Source organism: Anoplophora glabripennis, unplaced genomic scaffold, assembly GCF_000390285.2.
Source record: "Anoplophora glabripennis isolate ALB-LARVAE unplaced genomic scaffold, Agla_2.0 scaffold704, whole genome shotgun sequence".
Taxonomy (NCBI): Eukaryota; Metazoa; Arthropoda; class Insecta; order Coleoptera; family Cerambycidae; genus Anoplophora; species Anoplophora glabripennis.
In genome coordinates this window covers 110,236-134,717 of record NW_019416861.1, presented here as the reverse complement: position 1 = coordinate 134,717, position 24,482 = coordinate 110,236, and the positions used below count along the sequence as shown (strand labels likewise).

Genomic DNA, 24,482 nt, shown 5'->3' with positions numbered 1-24,482 from the left:
CCCACAGTGTTACGCTTTTTGGCGAGAAACCACCTTTAGACACTTTTTCGTTGGCCCCCGTGTCTTTGGAACCAGAAAAATTTGGTCGCAAATTTGATTTTTTTAAAAATTATTAGCTAGAAAGCCATTGAATTTAGAAACTTTTTTGTCTCTTAATATTTGTTTCGTAAAATGCAATGTTTTTGAGGAAAATGCCGGATCACGATATGCATTCGATCACATTTTCAGATTTTTCTCGAAAACATTGCGTTTTACGAAAAAAGTATAAAGAGACAAAAAGTTAATAAATTTAATGGCATTCTAGTGGACTGACAATTTTTAAGAAATTTAAATGTGACCAAATTTTTTGGCTCCAAAGACAAGGGGGCTCACGAAAAATAGTCTTAAGGGGGTTCCCCGCCAAAAAACGTAGCACCATCAGATTCCACATGTCATAAAACCCCTGTGTACCAAATTTAGTGATTCTCGTATAACAGGGTTCTGAAATATATAAAAAAAAATATTCTTAGGGGTGGACTTCAGGGGGCTGTAATTCCGAAAGAGGGGGCCACATGGCAAAAATAAAAAATACGAGTCCCCTAAATTTGTCTTAAGAATCTGTGACCAAATTGTGTTGCATGAATTTCGGGATACCCTGTATACTCAGAAAATAACGGAACTTTATTTTTTTAAACTTTATTAATTTTATACAGGGTTTTCAGGAGGAGATGTACATACATCAGTATGTTATTCTACGTTCAATTTTAAGCAAAAAATTTCCTATGAACTTAGGTCGGGAAACGCTTCGTTTAGGATATACAGGATGTCAAATTAAAAAATATTTATTACATTTTCTTTAATAACTACTTTTGAGTTAAATTCATGAAATTTTGTATGCCGAGGTTTCTTGGGACGGGAAATTCAAATTTTATGGACGATTGGTTGTATCTCCCAGAGGGCGCCACAAGCGACCATTAGGATCCTTTTAAATCCCTTCAACTTTTTGTGCCATGGTGTATGTCATTTTGGAATAGAAAAACATTTTCACCCATGTTTTGTATTTAAGAAATGTACACCTTATTGAAGTTTCTAGGAGCAGCCGTTTCCGTTAAAAACTCATCTAAAAATGATGATCCATGCAAATTATGTATCAGCTTCGTCAGTAAAAAGCATCATTGGAACTAGTTGACTATTAGCGTTGATCTATTCACAAAATTCCAATTTTCTGGCATGATCTCTTGGTTGTAAAGAAATTTGAAATTTGTCGCTTTTGAACAAGTGGCATTGTAAATTATAAATTTCTTTACACCAATAAGTAATTTGAGGTTCAAACTAAGACCATTTTATAGAAAATCTGCATTAGAATGGAGGAAAATCTGTTATTTGTGCATTAATTCATATTTAGACAGTGTAATAAAATCTATAAAAATGTATTGCTGGTTGCTCATTTGCTATAGCCTTCTTAAAACCAATAGTACAAAAATCGTGTGAAACATTTGTAACTCTTCGGATAATAAAGAATAGAAAAATTGGATTTATTGTTAATAACTTTTTAACTACATCCTGTATATTTAAAAAAATTGTATTCGTCACGAAAAACTGTGCTGCTTCGCATATATTTAAAATAATGTAACTTTAGACCTGAAAATTATAAAAATAAATATTTTTTACACATACACTTTATTTAAATTTCTGCAATAAACATTAAAAACGATTTATATATCGACTTCCTTTTATATTGTGTTATTAGTTCACACTACGTGAATGGATTAACGAAATTTATTTCTTTCTTCCACCTCTTTCCTTAATTTGCAATTGTATCATGGTGCCTGGAGTAATATTGTAGTAAGCCAATGTGTTTGAATCCTTAAAGAACATGCCCTAAAAATAAATATATAATAAATTCAATATCTTTATATATAAACTACTACGACTGAATTAATTTTGAGGGATTTACAATAGATGGCGTAATTTATGCTATACCATGTTGGAATATCCCCAACACAGAACAACAAATCTGAACGGTCGAGTTCGTTTCCATGGTTTCCACACACGTAGCTAGGATGCGGCACTCAAGAGTGCCGACGAGCTTCAAAAAGGGCGACATTGGGAATATTCTAATTTTTCAATTTATATTTAAACCAATAAGTAAAAATAATTAACATATCACATCGGACACTTCTGTAACTATATTCATGTCAAAGCTCTGTCATTAGGCTTTACTTTTTAATTTTTATTATGTCATTTTGCTGAAGTATAAACAACATATGTTTTCTCAGCTCCGAAGATGTGGATTTACGAAACCAACAAAACAGCATTTGCAGGAAATTTTACTTTTCTTGCTTAATTCATTGTTGCGGAAAGTCATCGAGTGCTGTTGAAAACTTGCGGTGAACATACTCCATCTTTAAAAGCGTGCGACTATTGGTTTCGACGTTTTAGAAGTAGTGATTTTGATTCAGTTGGCAAAGAACGCACTGGTCAATAGAAAAACTTCGAAGATGAGCAAATAGAAGCATTACTTGATCAAGACTCTTGTCAAATACAAGATGAACTTGCTGAATCGTTGAATGCTGATCACACAACAGTTTTCAAACATATAAATGCACTCGGTATGACTCAAAAGCAAGGAAATTGAGTGCTATACAAATTGAAGCCGAGAGATGTTGAAAGGAAATTTTTCACGTGTAAACAATTGTTTCGATGGCAAAATAAAGAAAAGGATTTTTGCATCGTATCGTCAATGGCGATGAAAAATGGATACACAATGGATAATCCTAAGCGTAGAAAGCTCATTCTCTATATTTGGTCTGCGATTCGTGGAAAGTCGCGATAAAGTATTTTTTCAACAAAAGAACGCTCGACCACATGTTGCTCATGAACAAAGTTCCCTCTAAGCTACGGGGGTGCGCGGGTGCACTAGTTTTTCTAAAGTTGAGCAGCCATTTTTGTATTCTGCGCACAATGAGCTTGTTTTAAATTTCACTTTATAAAAAAATTAACGATGGAAAAATCCTTTCTTGTTTGTATGTTATTAAAATGCTTTAAAATGTAATTTTCAAGAGTATTTATTAAAAAAAAATTCTTCTGACTTCAAACACAGGCGCAGGACCCCCCCACTTGCACACTTTTACATACGTTTTGAACATTTTTGCTTCCAAATACTTTTGTACCATGCAGTCAGTAAAAAAATTAGAGGGAACATTGCTCACAAAGTCAAAAAATACTTAGAAACACTGAAATGAGTTGTTTTACCCCACCCGCCATATTCACCAGATATTGCTCCATCGGATTACTACTTATTCCGATCCATGGAACACATCTTGGCTAAGCAACGTTTCCAATCTTATGAAGATAAGAAAAATTGAATTCATTGGTGGATAACATCAAAAAATTTGTTGTTCTTTCGACACGGAATCGTACGCTGCCAAAACGATGGGAAAAAGCATTGTTGCACTTACAAAAAAATCCCTCAAAATTAATTCACAGTCCTAATAAATGACATACTTACATCAAAAAATAGCTTCTGCTTTGCCGGAGGCATGTTAGTTTCTTCTTGCAATTTCATTTTCAGATTTCCAACGGTTTCAGCCAAAGGCAACGTGAAACTTAATAGTTGACCGGTCAATTTCCATTCCGATTTTTCTGGCATAACCGGTACAGTCACTTTGATTGGCACTGGATTCTATAAAATATATATGTATTGTAAATTTTGTCAGGAGTAACTAAATGTAGGTACGTTGAATAAGTGCTCATTGTTTTCCAACAGATGGCGTTACCAGAACTGTAGTTTAAGATGGTAACGTACAAGAAGTATTATAAGCGTCGTTTCACACTTGCCGGACAGGCTATTTCTTTTACACGTCATTTAATTTTCAAACTGGTTTGACCGATATCAGTCAGTTGCATTTTTATCACGTCAAGAGAGGGATCGTAGATGCATTGCAATTATGTGGCTTGGCTACTGCAAACGGTGACTTCGTCACAATAAAAAAACAGGCAGTGGTGGCGACCAGCTACAACCCGGCAGCCGGTTCACTGGATAGCTCCTTCCGTCACATGTGAAAGCTGCCATAAGACTGTACACCTGGCTGCCGAGTAGCCAGATCCGGTTAACCGGTTCCGGCATGTGTGCAACGGGTGTCAGTAAGCTTGAAATTCAGTGCATGTCATCTCACCGAAGTGTGTAAACTACTTTTTTTTTTTCATTAAATATGTCGAATTTTGTGCTGAAGAAAGAGTATTTGTAGTGAATGTTAATGCGCTATTTTATTCAAAAGAAATCTGCAGGGAAGCATACAGGATTCATATTGACACTTACAGCGGCCATGGTCTGTCGCAAATAACATGCAAAGATTGGTTTAGACGCTTCGAAAATAACGATTTTGATGTTGAAGATAAAGAACACTTTGGCGCACTGAAACAGTTTGAAGACGAATAATTGGAGGCATTGCTTCATGAAGACTCATGGCAGACGCTAGCTGAACTTGCAGAATCATTAGGAGTTGATCACACAACAGTTTTGAACCGGTTGAAAGCATTAAGAATGATTCAAAAACAAGGACATTGGATGCTGTACAAGTTCTTGCCAAGAGTACGTCTAATAGCTGCTTCAATGGCAGAAAAGGAAAGGTTTTTTGCATCGTATCGGTCATGTATCAACATCATCGACAAAGCTGAATATCCATTGCCTACAATTGATGCATTTGAGCAGAGTATTGAAGGAAAACGGCTAGTATACATGACAAAGTGACTTTGTGAAGTGAAAACCTACTTGGAAATGTTTAAATCAGATAATAACCAGATATTGATCCTTCCGATTATCACTTGTTTTCCATTTCTTATGAAGATGCCAAAAAATGAATCAACTCTTGGAGTGCCTCAAAAGATGTGTCGTTTTTCCGACGTGGAATTAAAATACTGCCAGAAAGATGGAAAAAAGTAGTGACTGGCGACAGACAATCACATGTGACAGTGACATGTTTTTTTACTAATTTTTTTAAACAAAGCATTAATTTTCACGAAAAACAGTAAGAACTTATTCAACATCCCAATAAATATATTCATTCTCTTAAAATTCAACACCTTGTATCTGAAAAATCAGTGACTCGAGTCTAGACTCTTCGTTGAAGGTTTAAAATTATTCAAAGAACGATCTCTTTAAATTATGATACGGCCTTAGGTCCTGTATAAAACAAGGAAATTTTCCTAACACTCGCTTTTTCTCATATTCTTAGGTGAGTCTGGTTGTGACATCCAGGAGGCATTAAGGTCGGTGAAGTTAGAAAAAGGCTACTAAGGGGCCTTTACCACACAGTCTATATCCAACCCACATCCCGTTAAGTTCCACTCTGGCCAACGATTGACATCAACTCTCGCCTTGAATAAATCTGCGCTACCCATCGTTCTCAACGTTCAACAGATGGACGATATAATATTCGAGTCAAAAAGAGCAGAGCAACTCCAACAAAAACTTGCCTCGGCTAGTGTCACATGTTATTAAATCGCCTGTAATGCCACCTGGATGTTGACAATCTAAGCTCACCTAAAACTTTTACGAGTGGTGAACTTCTTTTTTTTTGTGGTATATTTCATCTATATTTGTAACAATAGTATTAGGTTAAGTTTACCGGATTACGAGTCAAAAATACTTCTTCCGGTACAAGTGAATCTTCATTTCTCATTTTCTTGTTGCTCGGTTCATCTTCAGACGCTCCTTCTGAGGGGTGTTTTACCGGCATGTTTAGTGGCTGTCCCATTTGTGGGGGCATTGGAGTCACAAAACTGGCCATCGGAGGAGGCGCTGCCACTAGATTTGAAAATTAAAAACTTCACTGATCAAACCCTATTCGTGACGATAAAAGGTGATTAAATGTGGTTAATATACAGGGTAGGAAAGTACCGATGGTCTATCTGAAGTTACGTGAGAGCGATAAAGTAAGCCATAGAAATCCATGCGATAGAGAAGGATGGCTATGATGAAGGCCTCTCATAGTCACTGCCCGTTTCGCCCTTCCACAAATAAGATCCACTTTTTATTTGTGGAAGGGCGAAATGGGCGTTGACTATTAGACGCCTTCATTATAGCCATCCTAGTCTATCACTGGATTTCTATGGCTTACTTTATCGCTCTCACATAACTTCTGATAGACCATCGGTACTTTCCTACACTGTATGAAGAAAAGAGGACAAATGAGAGACAGTTTGAGGGTGAAAAGGAGCAAATGGGGACAAAAGAGGGGTAATTTGGGGATAAATGGGGACAATTTGATACTGATGAGAACTAATAACTTGACTCTCTTGATGAATGATTGATATTTAATAGATATTGGAAGCATAATTCAATGCCAGTCAAGCCATATAATGCCGAGAGTAGGTGTTTCCCACAATGTCATTAGTTAAGTTTATTTCTCTCTGTCGGAATAAAAGGGCACAATGTGTATAATTATGTTTTCCGGGCATTAAGTGCTACGTACCTCTGAGGCCTCCATGTATTTGTTGCTTAATTTAAGACATTAGCGGCATACATTTCCTTCAAATTGACTATTTCTCTATTATAATAAATTTAGTATTGAAAATGCTGCTTTGTAACTGAATATTACTACTAATTTTATACTTGTATCGCGTGTTAATTAATAACTAGAAAGGTCGGCAAGCTCCGCTGATGCAGTAATTGTAACATTTTTTAGAACATCGTGTATATAAAAGTCATCAACATCGTAACTTCATGGACTGTTCGAAGTTCAACGTAATATTTTTATTTTTTAGACACCCTGTGTATAAAAACCTAATGGAAAAATTATATTTTCTTTTTATAGAAAGATTTTAAAAGAAAACTCCATAATGAAGGTAAAATACGGCAATAAGTAAAAAAAATAATAGAGATCCTGAGCGAGATGCAAACCGTCGACCTCTAAGTTGCAATTCGCCACTTTTAGCACTGAGCCATTATTGCCTCTAGACAGTTTGTCCGTATCAGTATTTGCATTCCTGTTCATAGCCGAAGTAAACAAACATTTTCGCAAAGTTAAAAATTTCATTTTTCTGCCGTAAAATCATCTGCTAAGGACTCGGAACGGTATAAAACATCAAATAATTGCCTGGCGCAGTGGAGAATTTGACAATTCTGACGTTTCTACCGCGGTGACAGTTTGTATCAAAATATTCTTAATGTTGTCTTATATTTTGTCACATTTGACCTAATAAAAGTTGAGAGCGATATAGAAGAGAGAGAATGTTGCGACGTGGCATCAGAAAAGTGTCCCGGTAGCGGAAAGGGGACGTCGCCGAGTTGCGGGAGCTGCTCGTATGCAAAAAGAAAATTTTTGTCTCCCTCTCGGAACAAAGTGCAGATGCCGGCAGTATCCATAAAGAAAAATATGACGCCGCGAAAATTGCGTTTTGGGCGAAATAATCCGGGCTTTACGAAAATGTTGGGGTTCCGCGAGAGAGATGCAAGGTGCAGACCTTTTTAAAAAGCAAATTTCGGCGTTCTCGCGCGTAGAAGTTGTGTAAACCCTCGATGGATCCTTGGAAAAAAGCATGTAGCATTTGAAATTGACCCTCAAAACGTCCATCGGTGGGAGTTCCCGTCGGGTTCTGTCTCTCTCCCACAGCGAAAATTTGTGTTATTTGACAGCGGAACCCCCAGAAAAGTGAAATTTCATTCGCAAGACGTTAAGAAATCGCCTTCAAAATATACTAAACGGATTAAGGAAGGTCTTGCCGCTGCACGGCTCACGAGGAAAGCCTTAGTGTATGCAAAATGCCCCTTTTTCGAGATCGGTGTAGGAGAGAAAACCACCTGCAGCAATTAATATATCGGAATGCAAAAAGAAAAAGTAAATATTACTTACTCATTAGCGGGGGTGGTCTCATAGGAGGCATTGGAGGAGCTGGCATCATCATGATAGGAGGCTGTGGTGCCATCATAGGCTGAGGTGGAACTTGCAAAGCTATAGTTGGTCCTCCCTGAGTTTGCATTACAGACACTGAAGTTTTGTTTTGCTATAAGCGTTTTTTTTTTAATTAAATTATAGCGAATGGTCGAAATGTGACAAAAATTAATAGATGCTATTACTAGTAATATAAAAATGAATGGTTGCAGGGATCAAAAACACATATTTTTAAATATGAAACACAGAGTGGCCCAACATATGGTGTACATTGAACTACAGAGCCTTCATAAATGTTTACAAGCTACATGACCGCGTGAGCTTAGACAACCAACATTGCAGGAGTGGTACTGTCAACTAAAAATCCCTAAATTTTAGAGTCACCAAAATTAATGATTCGTTTACAATGAACAATGACAAACCATTGCATCTACGTTCAAGTAGATCCCATAATTTTTAAATGTTTTCTGATCCCCACAATTTTAATTTTTGTATTTTTAATATACATTATTAAATTTTTTTAAATATAACATGTTAGTTTCAAAATTGTTGAACATTGAACAGCAATTGGATCTTTCAAAATTTTAAGAATACAAATATCTAGTCCTTTAAAAAAAAATTAAGATGACTAGGAAAAATTAAATAAAAATTGATATATACTCACTTGTGGATTATTTTGAGGTTTTGAAGTAATAATGTTCTGAATATTAATTTTACTTCCCTTCGCTCCAACATTTTTAGGACCAATCTTTTCTTTCTCCTCATCCGGTAGTAAACCTTTGACCTAAAGTTATATAAATTAATTTACATATATATTTTTTTGTAAATATTACAAGTAAACACATTAAATAAAAACTTTTTTGATGAAATCATCACCGGGGAAGAATCGTGGTGTTATGGGTACGATTGTGAGACAAAGCAACAGTCAAAGCAGTGGCAGGCCATGAACTCCTCCCGCCTGAAAAAGGTTCGGCAAGTCAAATCGGTCGTGAAGACAATGTTATGTTTTTCTGAAGTTTATGGCATTGTTCAATCAGAGTAAATTCCTGAGCAGTACCTGAGTGTTGTTAGGCGGTTGCACGTTCGGTTGAAATAGCCCGATTTGTGGCAGAATGCGGACTGGTTCTTCTACCATGACATTAGCTACTTTCTTTCGGATGCCGTTTTCGGATCTAAACATGTTATGATCCCAAAATCATGTTCATAGTTGTTTTCTTGTTTCCGGATCGTGTCAGATTATATGATCAGGATTGGTAATCCCTTTTCCCCTATGAATACTTTTGATCGCTATCATAAATTTAATATAACCTTAAAATTGTGATGGTTTCTTTTTTCTCTAAGAAGGCAGTTACTATTTTTATTTTAAACAAAATCCTGTTGGCTAATGTTCCAGCTCACACAGCCATCCCTGTGCGTGTTTTTTTTTGTTGTAAATCGCAAGATGCCACCTCCTCACCCACCCTACTCACCTGATCTGGCACCTTGTGATTTTTTTTTTGTTTCCCTGAATGAAAAGGGAGCCGAAAGGGAAACGTTTTGCACACATTCTAAAGGTGAAGAGAAAATCGAAGGCGGCACCGCAAGGCATCGGAAAAGAGGAGTACAAAAGGTGTTTCATACAGTGGAAAAAATGCTTGAACCAGTGCTTTAGTATTAACGAAAAGCACTTGGAGGGTGACTAATGTCCCACCCCCCAAATCACCAGAAGGCCCCTCGGACCTTCCTTTATTCCAACGTCGTATTCTGAAAGTGATGTGTCGTGTCTTCTAAGTGAAATTTTTTCCACTTTAAACAGAGCCGTCGCCGAAAAATGACTTTTCGATGTTCGAGAGATACCCAAAGTATATCCGATATTTAGACGGAGAGGGAGACGGTCAGTGAAGATATCAAAATAAATTTTGTCATTTGACGCATTTTCCCGGTCGATCAAGCCACGGTGAGTTGTTATTTTGCCGTTAGGCACCAGTTTCAATCTTTCAGAGATGCTACTTTGGTGATAAAACTTGATTGAACATTTTCAATTTTCTGTTTACATTCGCGGAGACGCAATGTTTCAAATAGCCCATACAGGCTTCACCTAGCGTTACATCGATGTAGTTCATTTTGTAAACTCGTGACTGCGAAGCCGAAGGTCCGGGGTTCGAAATGCAGGCGGGTCGCATTTGAGGGCCGAAGGCTTGATAGAAAGGTCAAGTCGCCTACCTTTCTAGTTTATTTTAAATCTCCAAAATCACGAGATACACGAACTTTGTTTTGGATCATCGATAAGAGCGAAATTTGCAATTTTTCCTCAATTTAACCAAACTTACATTTCCTATATTTAATAGATTCCAATAGTATTTGTGTGTCAATAATGCTAACCTTATGAATTTGATGGATTTGTTCTTCCAATGTAATATTTGCACGTGCCGCTCTAGTAGCAGCCTCGACACTGCTGGTATGGCCGTCCCAAGTAACTTTCTCATCTTTTCTCACATCTTCTTCGCCTATCTTCTTACCGATAGCCGTTTCTTCATCGCCGACACCGAATATATCCGTACGTCTTTCGGCGAGTAACTTCAAGGAGGCGTCGATCGCTGAACCCGCGGCATACACAGTCTCTTGGTTCATTTTGTCCATGACTTGCTTATCTCTTTGTTCGACCCATCTCGGATCAAGTAATCCGATCCGCATGTGCTCCTGAACCTTACTTGCGGGGATCTTCTCACCAGTGATTGGTGAAACGAGATAATCGTCACCTACAGTAGGCCTGGTGACTTTAACAGCTGCAAAAAAAAAATTTATTTATTTGTGACCACTTATAAATATATACATATATTTAACCTTGCTTAGGATCATATTTTTTAACGAGCACTTTATCGGGGATAGGAGGCAGAGGTGGCTGTATGTTAGACGTCAAGGGTGTTTTTTCTAAAATATCGTTTTCTTCTTCAGAGCTCTCTTCTTCCATATCTTGGATGCGATTATCGTCACGGCCTTTACGATTATTTGTTTTATCCTGCATTGTACTTAAACCTTCATCCTAAAAATTTTATTCGACAATAAATTTTAATCATTAAGTTATTAAAAATACTTACAGCTGCATTAGTTTCCTCATCATCGCTTTCTAACTGCATCTCGATGTCTTCTCCTTCTTCGATTCGTTCTTGGATAAGAATCCTAGCGCCGACTTCTTCGGGTGTTGTTGGTGGCGGAAAATTGCCAATTTCAAACGGTTGATAATCTACCGTTTCTACTACTACGAAATCATGCCAATCGATTTGGGCGTAAGCAACTGCAAACAAAATACATACACATAATACATAAATATCTTTACAAATTCTGAAATCGGTACCTCTTTCCCTCTCTAAAATCTCTTCTTCCTTCGCTTTTTGAGCTTCTTGATACTTCTGCCACTCTGCTCGATATTTCACTTGTTCGAGGACAGATATGGCACTCTTTGCCTCGTCTCGCAAACGTTGTTGCATGCTTTTAGGTGGAATAAGGACCTTTAAAATGAATGTAATAAATCGGGAGAAGAAAATAATGCTTCACCAGTTTTATATTTAATATTTTCTGACCCATTTATCCGATTACGATTATCTTTCTTTTATCACTAGATTTGCAGGAAATTTTGATGCTATACTTTTGCATTTTCACTTATGATGCAATTTGATTAATACCGGGCATTATTTAGAAAACAAATTGTTAACAGAATTTTGATAAACCTTGCGATGCATAGTAACATCATCGGCAAATCCACATAATCACAATGTAGCCTGATTTGTCCTCTTTTTATATATTGTACGTAAAAATTTTAGTTTTCTATGCATACATTGCAAGATTCAAAATAGCAAGCAATAGGCCCACAATTATATGCAGAGTATTACAGACCTAGATTAACAATTGCTGAAAAACATTACTGGTTAGATGTTGATTTGGCTAACTTATGTTCAGTGACGAGATGAATATGGATTTTGTTTATATAGCAGTGATAGATATATGCGCATGTACTGAAGGTCAGGTTCCAAATGTTCTGTTTAGAAGCGGCTCTTTTATATGGAGGCTCGTATTGAGTTGGGGATGATACCATGCGAGAGCACATCAGATTCTTACAATACAAACATTTTTAGAACCTCATGTAATGTCTTTTGCACATTTTCATGGACGATAATGCTATACCACATATTGCACAAATTGTGGAATTATATCTCACCAACATTAACATTCTTACATTGCAATGGCCAGCCAGAAACCCTGACCTGATTCCTATAGTACACATTCGTTATATTAAGAGCAGAGTTTATTTTTGTCCAAACAACAGCTTGGACAAAGGTTACAGGACCTCTGGGAAAACATTGACCAAGATCTAACTTGTAGTCTAATTTTAAGTATGGTTCGTCGATGTCAAGCAGTTATCTGATCAAGTGAAATCAACACTGAAAATTAGGTCTTGTTATTTCAATCTTCAGTTTTACTTTTTGTGCAAGTTTAAGATAACTTAGTTCTGTACGTACAATATTTTTCAGTCAATAAAATCTTGCACAGATATAAGAATGCGTTTCTTCCTCAATAATACAGATAAGTTGGATAAAAAAAATGGTATTTTAAGAACATCTCAGGCTGATTATTGCTTAGCTGTTTGGCTAATAATGTTGGAGTACTCCACAGGATGTTATCAAAATGCTGTAAAAATCCATTTTCAAAATAATTTAATCAAAATTGAATCATGACTGAATATCAGTACAGCATCAATATCCTCTGTGAATCACCAAATGTAAAAAAAATAGGTCAGAAAATATTGAATGTATTGACCTTTGGTGATGGGTTACTTTCTAATAATCTTTTGTATATTGGACTAATATTTACATTGTTTCATAACGCAAATAGAAAACTATGTAAGAGTAAAATTAAAAATAATGTAAAATAGATAGAAATAACTTTAGTTAATACAAGAAAAAAAACCGTACTACAGAAGAAATATACAGGATAGACACCTCATATGCGAATCCATGTACGAAACGAGAAAAACTTACCTTTGTATACTGCTCTAAAAGTTTGGTGAAGTACTGAAACAAGGAATGCTGGGGTCTTAAAAAGTCAAACTGGAAATTACGTTGCTCACGATTCATTAACTGAGTTAAAAATGCTCTACCATTTCTAGCGACAAACTGTGCCGTTAATTTCACAATATCCCTAAAATGTAATTAAATGTATAGTTATTTTACAACACAAATAATTTTAACATCCATACAGATCAAGTGCAGAAATTGATGGTGGGTCCGCAATGAATTCGAACTCAGGTGGAGGCTCTTTGGGCACAAAAGGTTGCTCCACTTGTTTCAAAATTTCTTGTTGCTTCTGTTGAGCTGCTGGAGTAACTGATAATTTTGATATAGCTTGATTGAGACCTGTAGAAGGTTCTTGACCTAAAACATTAATATTGTTATATGAATAATATAAAATATTGACAAAAAACGTAAAAATCTAAATTATATCAGTTTTTTTGTTTACAAATCGCTCTCGTTATTTTATTATCAAGATACTCAAAGTCACAACAGACCAAATATTCAAATTTGGCTAGGTATCATCATTTTATTTTAAAAGAAATAAATAATAAATGGAAATATAAATTATATACTACATTCATACTGTATCAAAACTGTCATTTAAAACTGTAAACTGCAACTGATGACTGCAGGAAAAAAATTTTACCCGTTTTTCTCTGGAATAGTACACTAACGACATGCAACAAGAATATCTTTTTTAAAGTAAAGTGGTATTTACAAAAAATAACTACAATTACATCTCAACAATTTTTTGCATTTTTTTACTTTTCCATAAAGAGATTAATCTGCTCCTAGTTTGAAGGTGAGTTCAAAATTTGCAGTTAACTAAATTTGATACAGCTAGGAATCGTATTAATTAAAAATTGTTGCATACTTATACTAACTCTAACAGAATGTGCTTGCTACAAATCACTTACCTTTTCCTTCTCTAAAATCTTTAACTTTATGTTGATAGTACGAATGATAGGGATCACCAGTATTAAGAAAATTAAATTTTGGATTGCCCAGTTCATTTTGCCTAATACGAGCCTCAAATTCAGGTCCATTTCTTGCAACAAAGCTAGCAGTCTTGTCAACAATATCTAAATTTTCTCATCAGGAAAATATATTTTACTTTTAACTTTCATTAAATGAATTTTGTATCGACTTCACTACAAAATACAATTATATGAACGATAAATGTGTCACTTTTTAGATGATATACCATGTCAAGACCTAAAATGTGTGCGATGAAAACATGAGCAACAGTATCCATGAAATAAAAGAGGATGTGTATAATTGCATCCATGAAGTATTTACGGTTGATTTTGCTAGGATAGGAAACATACGATGTAAGTACATGGCACTAAATACGAGTAAATGTATCTCCTGTATAGGGTCACTTAGGTCATTTATTTTTTACACTTTGTACAATATTTTGGTTTATTTATTGACCTTCCTGAATATTGTGGATGATAAAACATATTTTGCAGTAATTTCATTGAGGAATTGGTGCAGGAAAAAATTAACATTTTTACTTCTATTACGCTCAAAAGGATACTCCTCACCTCCGGTGGAGGGTAAATTATGCCCACTAACGGATTTATCGGACCCGTATCATCATTTGTATTTGTTGCTTCTAAAACTGGCATTTTGTAGATTATATTTGATCTGCAATATTTAGAACAGAGAAGTATAAATCAGTAGTTCTTGCGACGAGATCACTGTTAGAACATGTTCTTGCACTACATTTACATTTGCACAATTATAAATTACAATACATGTAGTACACAGAATATCTAAGAAAATTTATTGTTAAATATATGCAACACAACGTAGGTTTATTAAAAAAATTTAATGAATGAACCACTAACCACTGAACACTGAACCACTACTTGTCGACAGCGCAAAACCACAGACCACCTAGACTGGCCGTATCTAATTCCAATGCACGGGTACCAGTGAATGCAAAATCCGGGGAAGTGGAGTGTGGAAGGCAATGTGATCGTGCGCATCTTTAAGCAGATCCGGATTAAGTAATATTTTTATTAAAATTAAACATTATATTGCATCTTATGACAAATATTCAATTTTAAGTTTGTAATTCAGAAAATAGTATATTTTAGCGTCACTAAATAAAACTACAAAATAATTTAAATATATTTATTATCCTCTAAATAATATTAATTTATTTAATATTTGTCTTTTCGTAGATTTTACCGAATTAAATAATTTTTGACTTCATGATTTATTCGTACATCGATATACTTTTCACATTCAGCCCTTACAAGTTCTATTAAATGTTAAGCAAATGATCAAATTGATGTTCATGGAAATTTTCAAATATATTCACATTCAGCAAGTTTTTTAATACATGATAAACAATTTTATTTTTCTGTAGCCTAGGTGTTCTGCTTTCATTATTTAAAAATTTTATTAATTTTTCTGTTTCTTAGCATATTACTACGGCATCTCGAGATGGATACGTCAAACAACCACGATCTTTAATAAAAATTAATTGACTGTACGAATACTGAATCTGAAATTAGTTTTGTTTGCGATTTTTTTAATTGAAAAAAATATTTAATCAATTTTCAGCTATCTCGAAATGACGGGAATTGGTAAAATTTCATAAAAATTTAAGACTCACATAAAGTAAATAATTACTAAAAATATTTTACAGTAATTCATTCATTATTTTATAATAACAATATCACGTACGTTATTCACTACACTATGTGGGCCAACAAAATCATAAAGCTAACCCTGGAAACTTGTGACGTTAACCGAAAAATGGCGTACGTATTTACCTTTTATATATTCCTTTTTTTTACATCCCTAAAGAAGGAAACTTTTCGCCTCTCCTCACCAACTCGATCACTTCTATTTATACAATGTTTTACAATGCACTTGCCCATGATAAAACGTCTAATTATCGAAATCACAGCGATGCGAACACGTCAAATGCTAGGACACGACTGAGCGCTGGGCTCCAAATCAGGCTCCAAAGTGTTTTCACCAAAGTCGCTCTATAAGCCAGTCTAGGTGGTCTGTGGCGCAAAACATATAATACAAGAATACCAACATCAAAATATTACTGACATTTAAAAGACAGCTGGCTCCCTCATTGTGTCAGGCGAAGAAATATAATGAACTAAAATTGGACCAGGGAGTAATGCAGTTTACTTTTAAATTACTTTGTTAAATACGTTTAAACACTGTTTAATTTAATTTAACTAAATAATATATGTTTATTTTTAATCAATCGCATTTCATAAAGATTTGGATAGATAAGTATAAAGATTATTAATTATTAATACTGAATTTCTATTTGTTACGTACATACCTGAAATAACAAAAATAGAAGATATACAGAGCCTCCATAAATATTTATGAGACCGATGAGTTTATGCAACCCAACATTGCACGATTGGTACTAGGGTCACGCGGCAAAAAGCCACTTAAAGTCATTACAGGCTGTGGAAAACATAGCCCTCCGCACGGCCACCGACGCGCCCTGGTACGCTTACAATACACAAACGCTACACAGACAATAAGACAAAACGCGGAGAAACGATTTGACGTAGCCGCTAGACATGACAATCCCCTCCTCAGGCAAGCCGTTGACTACGTACCCGACGTGACTGACAAACACAAAAGACCTAGACACCAACTTTTTGACCCTGGGTGACCACCCCAATGACCCCCCCCCCTGCCCGCTAACCTTTTCTGTTTCAGAGACAGCCAGGATCAAGAAACGAAGACAACGACACACACACACACACACACACACACACACATACACACCCCCATACCCTCCTTAACCCTCCCCTCCCGCGCTAGCCTAAGGGCCACCTTAGCAAAGCGCATCCCAGGCTGCATAGCCGCACTACCCTACCCAACCATACCGCACATAAACATGACACTACCCCCGGGGTTTACACAGACGAGCCGGCGAAGCAAGAAGAGCGCCAGAAGAAAGGGTCCTAGCCGGCGGGGCCCAGCCAGGACAAAAGGAGGTCCCACAAAGCGCCTACACCGGCCGCATTTGCGGTCGGGGTAGACGACGGATGGGGCCCACCTACGAAGGCTGTCCAGGCCTACACGAGATGAGGCAGGATAAAGAGGGATAATCCCCCTCGATCCCAAATCATTGAGGCCAATTTCTAGCCATAGAATAATGGCGATTGGTACTAATAACGAAAATTCCCTAAATCTTGGTGTCACCCTGGACAAGTATGTTCTCAATTTTCTGGAACATTTATACAGAAATAATTACATTTATTAGTTGGGTTAATTCTTTATTATTTGTTAATCTGTTAATTATGGTTACAAACATTAAGATACAGAAATAAACAGATATTTACAACAAATAAAAATAACACATCTAAAGATCTAAGTACAATATCTGAGACGCAGATATAGCCCCCAGTAACGATAAAATGCTTGCGACACTTACAACTACTGTGGTAGTTCCCACTGCACTTACAATGGAGCCCATGCATATTGAAAGAAGAAACTGCGCCAAAAATACCATACTTGATATTATCGCAACGTCTGTGCCCAAACCTCTTATCTGATTCGATGTTATAGGTATTCCATCTTTAGAAACATCAAACTGAAATTCGAAATAATTATTTTATTTTCACAATGTGGTTTATTGGTAGGTTATGTAGTTGGTAAATCTTTAGAAGGACTAATAATAAAAAAGATACAATATTCAATTACTGAAGATTTATCATTAAAAAAATTAATCACCTCGTGTGGGTACTGTTTTATATAGGTATTTCCCTTAGAAAACTGGAAATATAAATAAAATTCAAATTATAAACACGGTAGCATTTCTAATAAATCCTACTTAATGCACAAAAACGCAGAGTTTACTCTTGGTGAGTTTATAAAAAAGGTCTTAGTCATAACTTAGAACTTAGCCATAGTCTTTGCCCTAAGTGAAGCGCTTATAAAAATCCTAACCTAATCCTATAGTTGTATGGAGGTCTTAACACTTGATCTTGAAAGTTTCTATCTTGTAACTTAGGACTAAGGCTAATACCACAACAAATAGCATGCGCAAAGGGCTGTCGTTGGATTCTTACGATTAGGTTAAAACCAAATTTTTATAATCGAAACTGCTTTCCAATTGCCAGGGAACTGTTCCTTGAAGTGTTCTTTTACTGTTCTACTCTTTAAATACCCAATACTTAAACAATTGGAACACCATTGAGAGAAACAACTAAGATTTAAACAATTTCCAAGAACTTCTTTTTAATTAAGGAATTAGGATTAAGACTGAAACTAAGGTAAAATTGCGGTTATGTTAAGAATAAGATCTTTTTATAAACTCATTATTTCTTGTGGTAGCTCATTGAACTTTTAAACTTTATTCAATGTCTTTGCCTGGTAGAATTGGTATCAACTAAAAGTATCAACTTAAATTTTATACGCCAAATATTATATGAGCATTAGTATAATTTCTGAAAACATCTTGAAACTTACTTACAGTTCCAGTTGTGTGATAATGCGCAATAATCAAATATGGCATGGTAAATAGTGTTGAGTACATAACTCCCGCCGTCCCACTGAAAAATATAACTCCAAATTGGCTTTTCGTAATTGCCATTAGACACATTCCCACTGTATATGTTAAAAGACCACCAACATACACCTTTTTGCACCTAAAATAATATTACACACCGTATTTTGACAAAGAATACAAGTACGTTATAATTAATTTAAATTGAACATCTATATTATTTTAATTATTATTATTATTGTCAAAAAATACCTCTTACCCAAATGTATTAATACATTTTTCTATTTTCGTAGAGTAACAGGCACATGATAGAGAATACATTGACATGCCCCAACATCCAAACCTTACGCCAGATTCGTAAAGTTTTCTGCTAGGACTATCTGGTGCTGCCTGAAAAATAAATGTTTTAATATACCTACACTAAACGACAGATGTAGAATAGCACAGTAGCTGATATTTTCAATTTAGAATTATTCTTATTTGAAAGTTTTATGTCCGTATAAAAACCTCGATTTTTAACTATAAAATACCACGATCATGTTTTGGTACGGCCCCCTTTATTAAGAAAATACGTATTTTGATTCTAAATTAAATTTTGTATAACAACAATCATAATGTTAAAGTTTATTATCAGGAAATATCAAATTTTTACCAATGAAACTTATAATTTCTCTAAATTGAATACAGATCTGTAATTTAGTATATTTTATGTGCTGTTCATAAATGAAATACTGAATAAATCCAAGGGAACTTTTAAAATTTCCGGAAATGAGGATACATAAAGCTTTCCTTTACATCACTATTATTTTGAAAGTTCACTTTCAAATTATTTGTATGTCTCTTATTTTTTATATAAATTGCAGTGTTAAATAAACTGGCTTAAATTTCAAACTCAGTTTCTACAGTCAATATCTTAAAAAATTTTTCGTAAAATCCTTATAGTTTCCTAGAAAAAATTATTGAAGTTGTAGTACATTCAACCACTACATAGCTGGACAACTGTAGTCTCTAGCGTCATTCGCAATACGCGTGGAGAGCCACATGACCTCAGCGACTCCGAATACTGAAATCCGATTTTACAATCGTCGTTGTAATAGTGTTTACCTGTTATCTGTGGTGTTCACAATAGTTTTTTAGTAGTTAGTGTCAAAAATTTCTTGCGTGTATAGCAACTTGGAGTTGATGGATAGATTTTTAATTTATGGTGAAGCATTTGTGTTATGGTGAAGCAAGGTAACATTTGTGTTAGTTCGCAGAAATGAGTAAGACGGACCCAAATGTGTTTACACACCGGTGGATAAAATTTTGAACATTATTGTTAACATCAGGTATGTCAAATTATTTTATTATTTAAAATCACAAATTAATTTAATTAATTAATAATAACAATAGAGGCAAAATCAGTTGAATTTGCTGATATAAAATAGGTGCTATAAAATTCTATTTATTTCTTTCCTTGCGAAAGTTTTTGTCTGTTTTTATCACACCGCCATGACCGTCACATTGTGCGAGGTCAGGTTTTACAGTAGACCAGTTTCCAGTGCCGTGCAGAAGTGTATTTTTAATAAATCATTTTCGAACTGCTCTTTTTGATTTTTTCTTTACAAAATTGTATTTGTAAGAATCCCCTGTATATTCAAATTTTTTTTTGGATAAGTTCTGAGTCACCTTAGTTCTACTTTGAGATATCGACTTGCTCATAGAACTTGTCTTGACTTGTTCTTTTATTGTTACCGTATGCATATTCCGATTAGGTTTTGGATCTAGTGTCAACCTCATATTCTTGACCTCTATGGAAATTTTAAGGGTTTTCCACGTATTATGAGTACCTATATCCCATCTAGATTTCTTCTTGGTGAAAAGCAAGGCTGGAGGTATAAATACTGTCATAGTTTTTAGCGTGGATATATTTTTGTATTCATATTCGAAAATTTGATAAAAATAATTGAAATTTCAGTTCCTTTTTACTTAAAAATGGATTTTAGTCTAATGGCACTGAAATGCACCGTTTTTTGAGTAAAATTATTTTCATTAGCAGCACACACCAATCATAACATTAGTATAAAATATTCAGTTATGCTATTGGCAGCGCAGAATCTTTATTTCTGAATAAAATAAATACATTATAATAAATTACAAAATAATTAAAATACTTATACAATATTCAGCAATAACTTATCACGTAAAGCATATAACAAGGATATCTATGGATATTGCCATACACACAAAAAAAATAATGATTGATTACGCTCAATCACTATTTGCATTAAAATAGACTGATAAGATCTATAGGTTGCTAACTTATCCTTTATTTTCATGCACATTTAAATATGCAGCGTATAACAAAAGTGAAGAATGTTGACAATGAATTAAAAATGAATGTTTTGAGAAAAAGTCCAAAGTAGTTTTTGTTTCATTAGAATACGATAGAGCTTGTTTTTTTTGAGTATGAGTAATTGTTCCTAAAAATCTTTTTCTCTATGAATAATAATGTAATTTTAATTGAGAGTAATATTATAAATAGTGTTTGTAATGAAGAACCATCCGATAATATTACCAAAAAAGCCTCTGTGTTTTTTCTTCTTGGAAAGTTTAAGAGGCGAAGACTATTTAGGTATTCATTATTTCACACTCAACATTCCTGACTTTTGTAACACAACACAAATACTTACCATTGGACTGCCATTGAAAACTGCTTCTGCAACAAAGTCTGTAAAATACAAAGAATAGCAAACGTGTGCCATCCAACAAAATAAATTTGTTATACACAGTATTCTTATTGAGTGTGGCATATAGACTATACTTTTTAGATATAAAAACATTGAGGTATCCAGATCAGACAAAGTATTTGTTTCTAAAGGAGGCATATTATTAAAGTCCTCGGTTTCTTCATCTAACGATGAATATTTTGTATTGGTCTGAAACATAAGATTATACTATCATTAAAATGATTGTATCATGGTACATAGGGTGTTAAAAGTATGTTCAAAAACCTTAAGGAATTAATCTTTGATTGATTTTAAGACAAAAATTTCATTTAAAACACCTTTAGATTGAATGGTTGATTAAGTGCAGTTCAATATGTTTTTTTCATATTTGCTGATCAATAATTACTGCCGAGTTTTCGTCACTCAGATTTTAGATTCGCTAATTTCATCGTACACTACCAGCAATATGTACACTTTTATGAGGACGAAATATTTTCAGTATTTTCTACTTACACTTAATACATTCCCATTTCTATTAATTGTTCCATAATCAAGATCGTGTGTTGTGCTATTTTCCGTGTTATAGTTTGTGTCACTATTTAACTTTAGTAATGGCACTTCTGCAAAGCTCGTTACTGTATATATTACACAAATGACGAATAATACTGTAATAACAGTAAATACGGCCCTCACGTGACCACCAAGTAAATTGCCTAAAATTAGTTTAAAATACACTGGAACAGTTGCATAACATTATATTTACCTAGAACTGTGGCATCCCAATTTATTCCACCTAGAGCATATCCAAAAAAACCACCAAGTCCTGCCATTATACTAAAAGTACTCAAACCACGTGCGTGGTCATCTAAAAAGATGCATATGGGTTAGAAACTAAAAAGATAGAAACTATATAATTAATTTTAATTGGCTTTAAAAGAAGATGAAATCATAAAAGACAATATAGTATTCCAAATTCGAGAAATCAACATTTGAATCTACATCATTTTAAGAGATAGAAATATATTTATATCCGGAGTTCTGAAATATTTTCAAACTCATTCTATCTCTTATATAGAACCTTATATACAATTCGGGTTAACTTTAAGGTGAGTATGACGATGAGGATGATAATGACTTTGAGGACGATGATGAGAATCAGGACGACGATGACGATGGCGATGATGAAGTCAATGGTGACCAGTCCATAAATGAAAAGTTGATGAACCACTGAGCCCATTGGAGATCATGTTTTATCAAACAACTGCCAATAATCGAATAAGTTTCTGTCAGGAAGATTTTTTGCTTCATTAATGTCAGATTCACAAAACAAGAACTACTTAGGTTATTGCTGGATAAGTGCCAACAAGGAAAATTGGGGTAAGGTAAGTTACCTTGTTGGATTCCATAAAAATCAAATTGAGGTAGTTTTGATCTGTTCTAGAGAGGACTACACTAATCACTTTAGAAGAAGAAAACCGACTGATTTTCAAAACAACTTGGCAAAGTTATTACATGTTTTTAAAGGATAGACATTGCCATTATCCGTTTGTTTAAATTTGGCAATTAAAAAAAAAAACTTTACAATTTGATTGGTACTTTTTAATAAGTTTACAAATTCCTTGTTTTAGTTTAGGTAGATGTTGAAATATATTTCTGTAACTCATGATTTTTTTAATCGTAGGATGCACATATGAATTTTTCTTACCTGGTGCAGTTACTTCTAAAAGATATGCCCTTGCTGGACTTTGGCAAGCGTCAGCATCAAAATCGAGTAGAACTGTTCCTATTATCGTGATAGCTATGCCCCACGGATGATAGTTGTATGATGTTTCATTTGCATTAATTGAAATATTATTATTAATATAATGATTGACATTGTATTCTATTTGTTCAGCGTCATATCTAGTCATTGAAGTCGTTGAAGTATTTGAAAGTTTTTTGTCTCCTAATGCATAACCCAAACTTTCACCATTTGGAACCAATATTAAACCTAAAATTAAATGTTCGTGTATACTATGTCGGCTGAAATTATCTCTCGTTCTCCTTAATTTTTAGAATACCATAGAAATGTACTGAATTTTTTATTGTCCGTACAAATGTTCTATTTGACTTAAACGTGAATTTTCGGATACGAATGTTAAGAATGTTAACTTGTGTGATATAGGGCTGTGTTTTTTATATTTTACCTACACACTTTTTTTAGTACAACATTTTTGAATGATGTCCTAAGCATTCTCCGTAGATTGACTACCGGAGACTCCCATTTTAAAGCGGAGACCTGGCAATTCAGCTCAGATCCTTTTCGATTTTTTACAATTTTTCTTATTTTTTGCTCAAATATTTTCCTCACCCATTAATACTCCAAGAGACAATATACAAATGAATGGTCGTCTTCTTCCAATTTTTAACTGGCAACGATCACTCAGTGATCCTAGTAGAGGAGTAAGGAAAAATCCGATAAGAGGTGAGAGCGCCCATATCAGAGTCATCTGTTTGTGCCTAATTCCAATTTTCAATAAGGTGGGAGATACAAAAGCGGTTTCAGCCGCATAAGAAAATTCAATACCCATTACAGCTGCAGAGATTCTTATGAGTTCGCCTCTTGTTTTTCTTCTAAAAGAAAATAAAGAAATTATACACCAATTTGAAACACTACTTTTATTTTAATGTATTTGTAAAACTTGGCATAAAAAAGTTTTGGCGGTTTAAATACGTCCTAATGGTCGCTAGTGGCGCCCTTTAGAAGATTTATTTATTTATGTATTTATTTATGTATTTATTTATTGAAATAAAATACCCAACGGGCAATTACAGGATAAGTTACAATTTAAAATTAAGTCACAATTTAGAAGAAAAAACAAGCGGAGGAAAAAAGTGAAATGTAAGGTCAACAGTACAACAGCTTAAAAGTGAAGCAAATAATGAGAAAAAAATGTAGAACAAATAGTGCAAACAACAAAACAAAAAATTAAAAAGCATGTAAGAAAAATATGCACCAGTACAAATAATAAATATAAAATAAACATATAAATTACAATTTTAAGATGTAAAAAGAGTAGAACACATAACAGATCATTGAAAACGCAGCTTAATATCGCGCAGTGTATGTACAAGATAAGATATCAAAGTAATTTTCAATTTCATGATAGTTATTTCACATCTGATGTAAAGGCGATTTAACTAATACAGGGTCAGAAAGTACCGATGGTCTATCTGAAGTTACGTGAGAGCGATAAAGTAAGACATAGAAATACATGCGATAGAGAAGGATTGCTATAATGAAGGCGTCTCATAGTCACCGCCCGTTTCGCCCTTCCACAAATAAGATCCACTTCTTATT

General features: G+C 34.5%; 2 protein-coding genes across 2 annotated transcripts in view; both read right to left on the bottom strand.

Moving 5' to 3' along the window:
* Positions 1-1,640: 1,640 nt before the first annotated feature.
* LOC108914097 (splicing factor 3A subunit 1) lies at positions 1,641-14,553 on the bottom strand. The gene is made up of 13 exons (XM_018719806.1): positions 14,463-14,553; positions 13,840-14,004; positions 13,108-13,282; positions 12,890-13,049; positions 11,209-11,362; positions 10,952-11,148; positions 10,698-10,896; positions 10,236-10,639; positions 8,539-8,658; positions 7,836-7,986; positions 5,610-5,788; positions 3,491-3,664; positions 1,641-1,860 (listed from the first exon to the last, which is right to left on the bottom strand). The coding sequence occupies exons 1-13, from the start codon at positions 14,551-14,553 to the stop codon at positions 1,759-1,761; spliced, it is 2,271 nt and encodes a 756-aa protein (XP_018575322.1). The 3' UTR covers positions 1,641-1,758.
* Positions 14,554-17,288: 2,735 nt separating this feature from the next.
* The window catches only part of LOC108914099 (proton-associated sugar transporter A), a 10,359-nt gene continuing 3,165 nt past the window's right edge, over positions 17,289-24,482 (bottom strand). The window contains exons 2-9 of the mRNA XM_018719810.1: positions 23,493-23,755; positions 22,848-23,132; positions 21,906-22,007; positions 21,656-21,855; positions 21,107-21,352; positions 18,694-18,824; positions 18,402-18,576; positions 17,289-17,519 (exon numbers count right to left, since the gene is read on the bottom strand). Coding sequence (XP_018575326.1) covers positions 17,289-17,519; positions 18,402-18,576; positions 18,694-18,824; positions 21,107-21,352; positions 21,656-21,855; positions 21,906-22,007; positions 22,848-23,132; positions 23,493-23,755 — 1,633 coding nt within the window. The remainder of the gene's footprint in view (positions 17,520-18,401; positions 18,577-18,693; positions 18,825-21,106; positions 21,353-21,655; positions 21,856-21,905; positions 22,008-22,847; positions 23,133-23,492; positions 23,756-24,482) is intronic.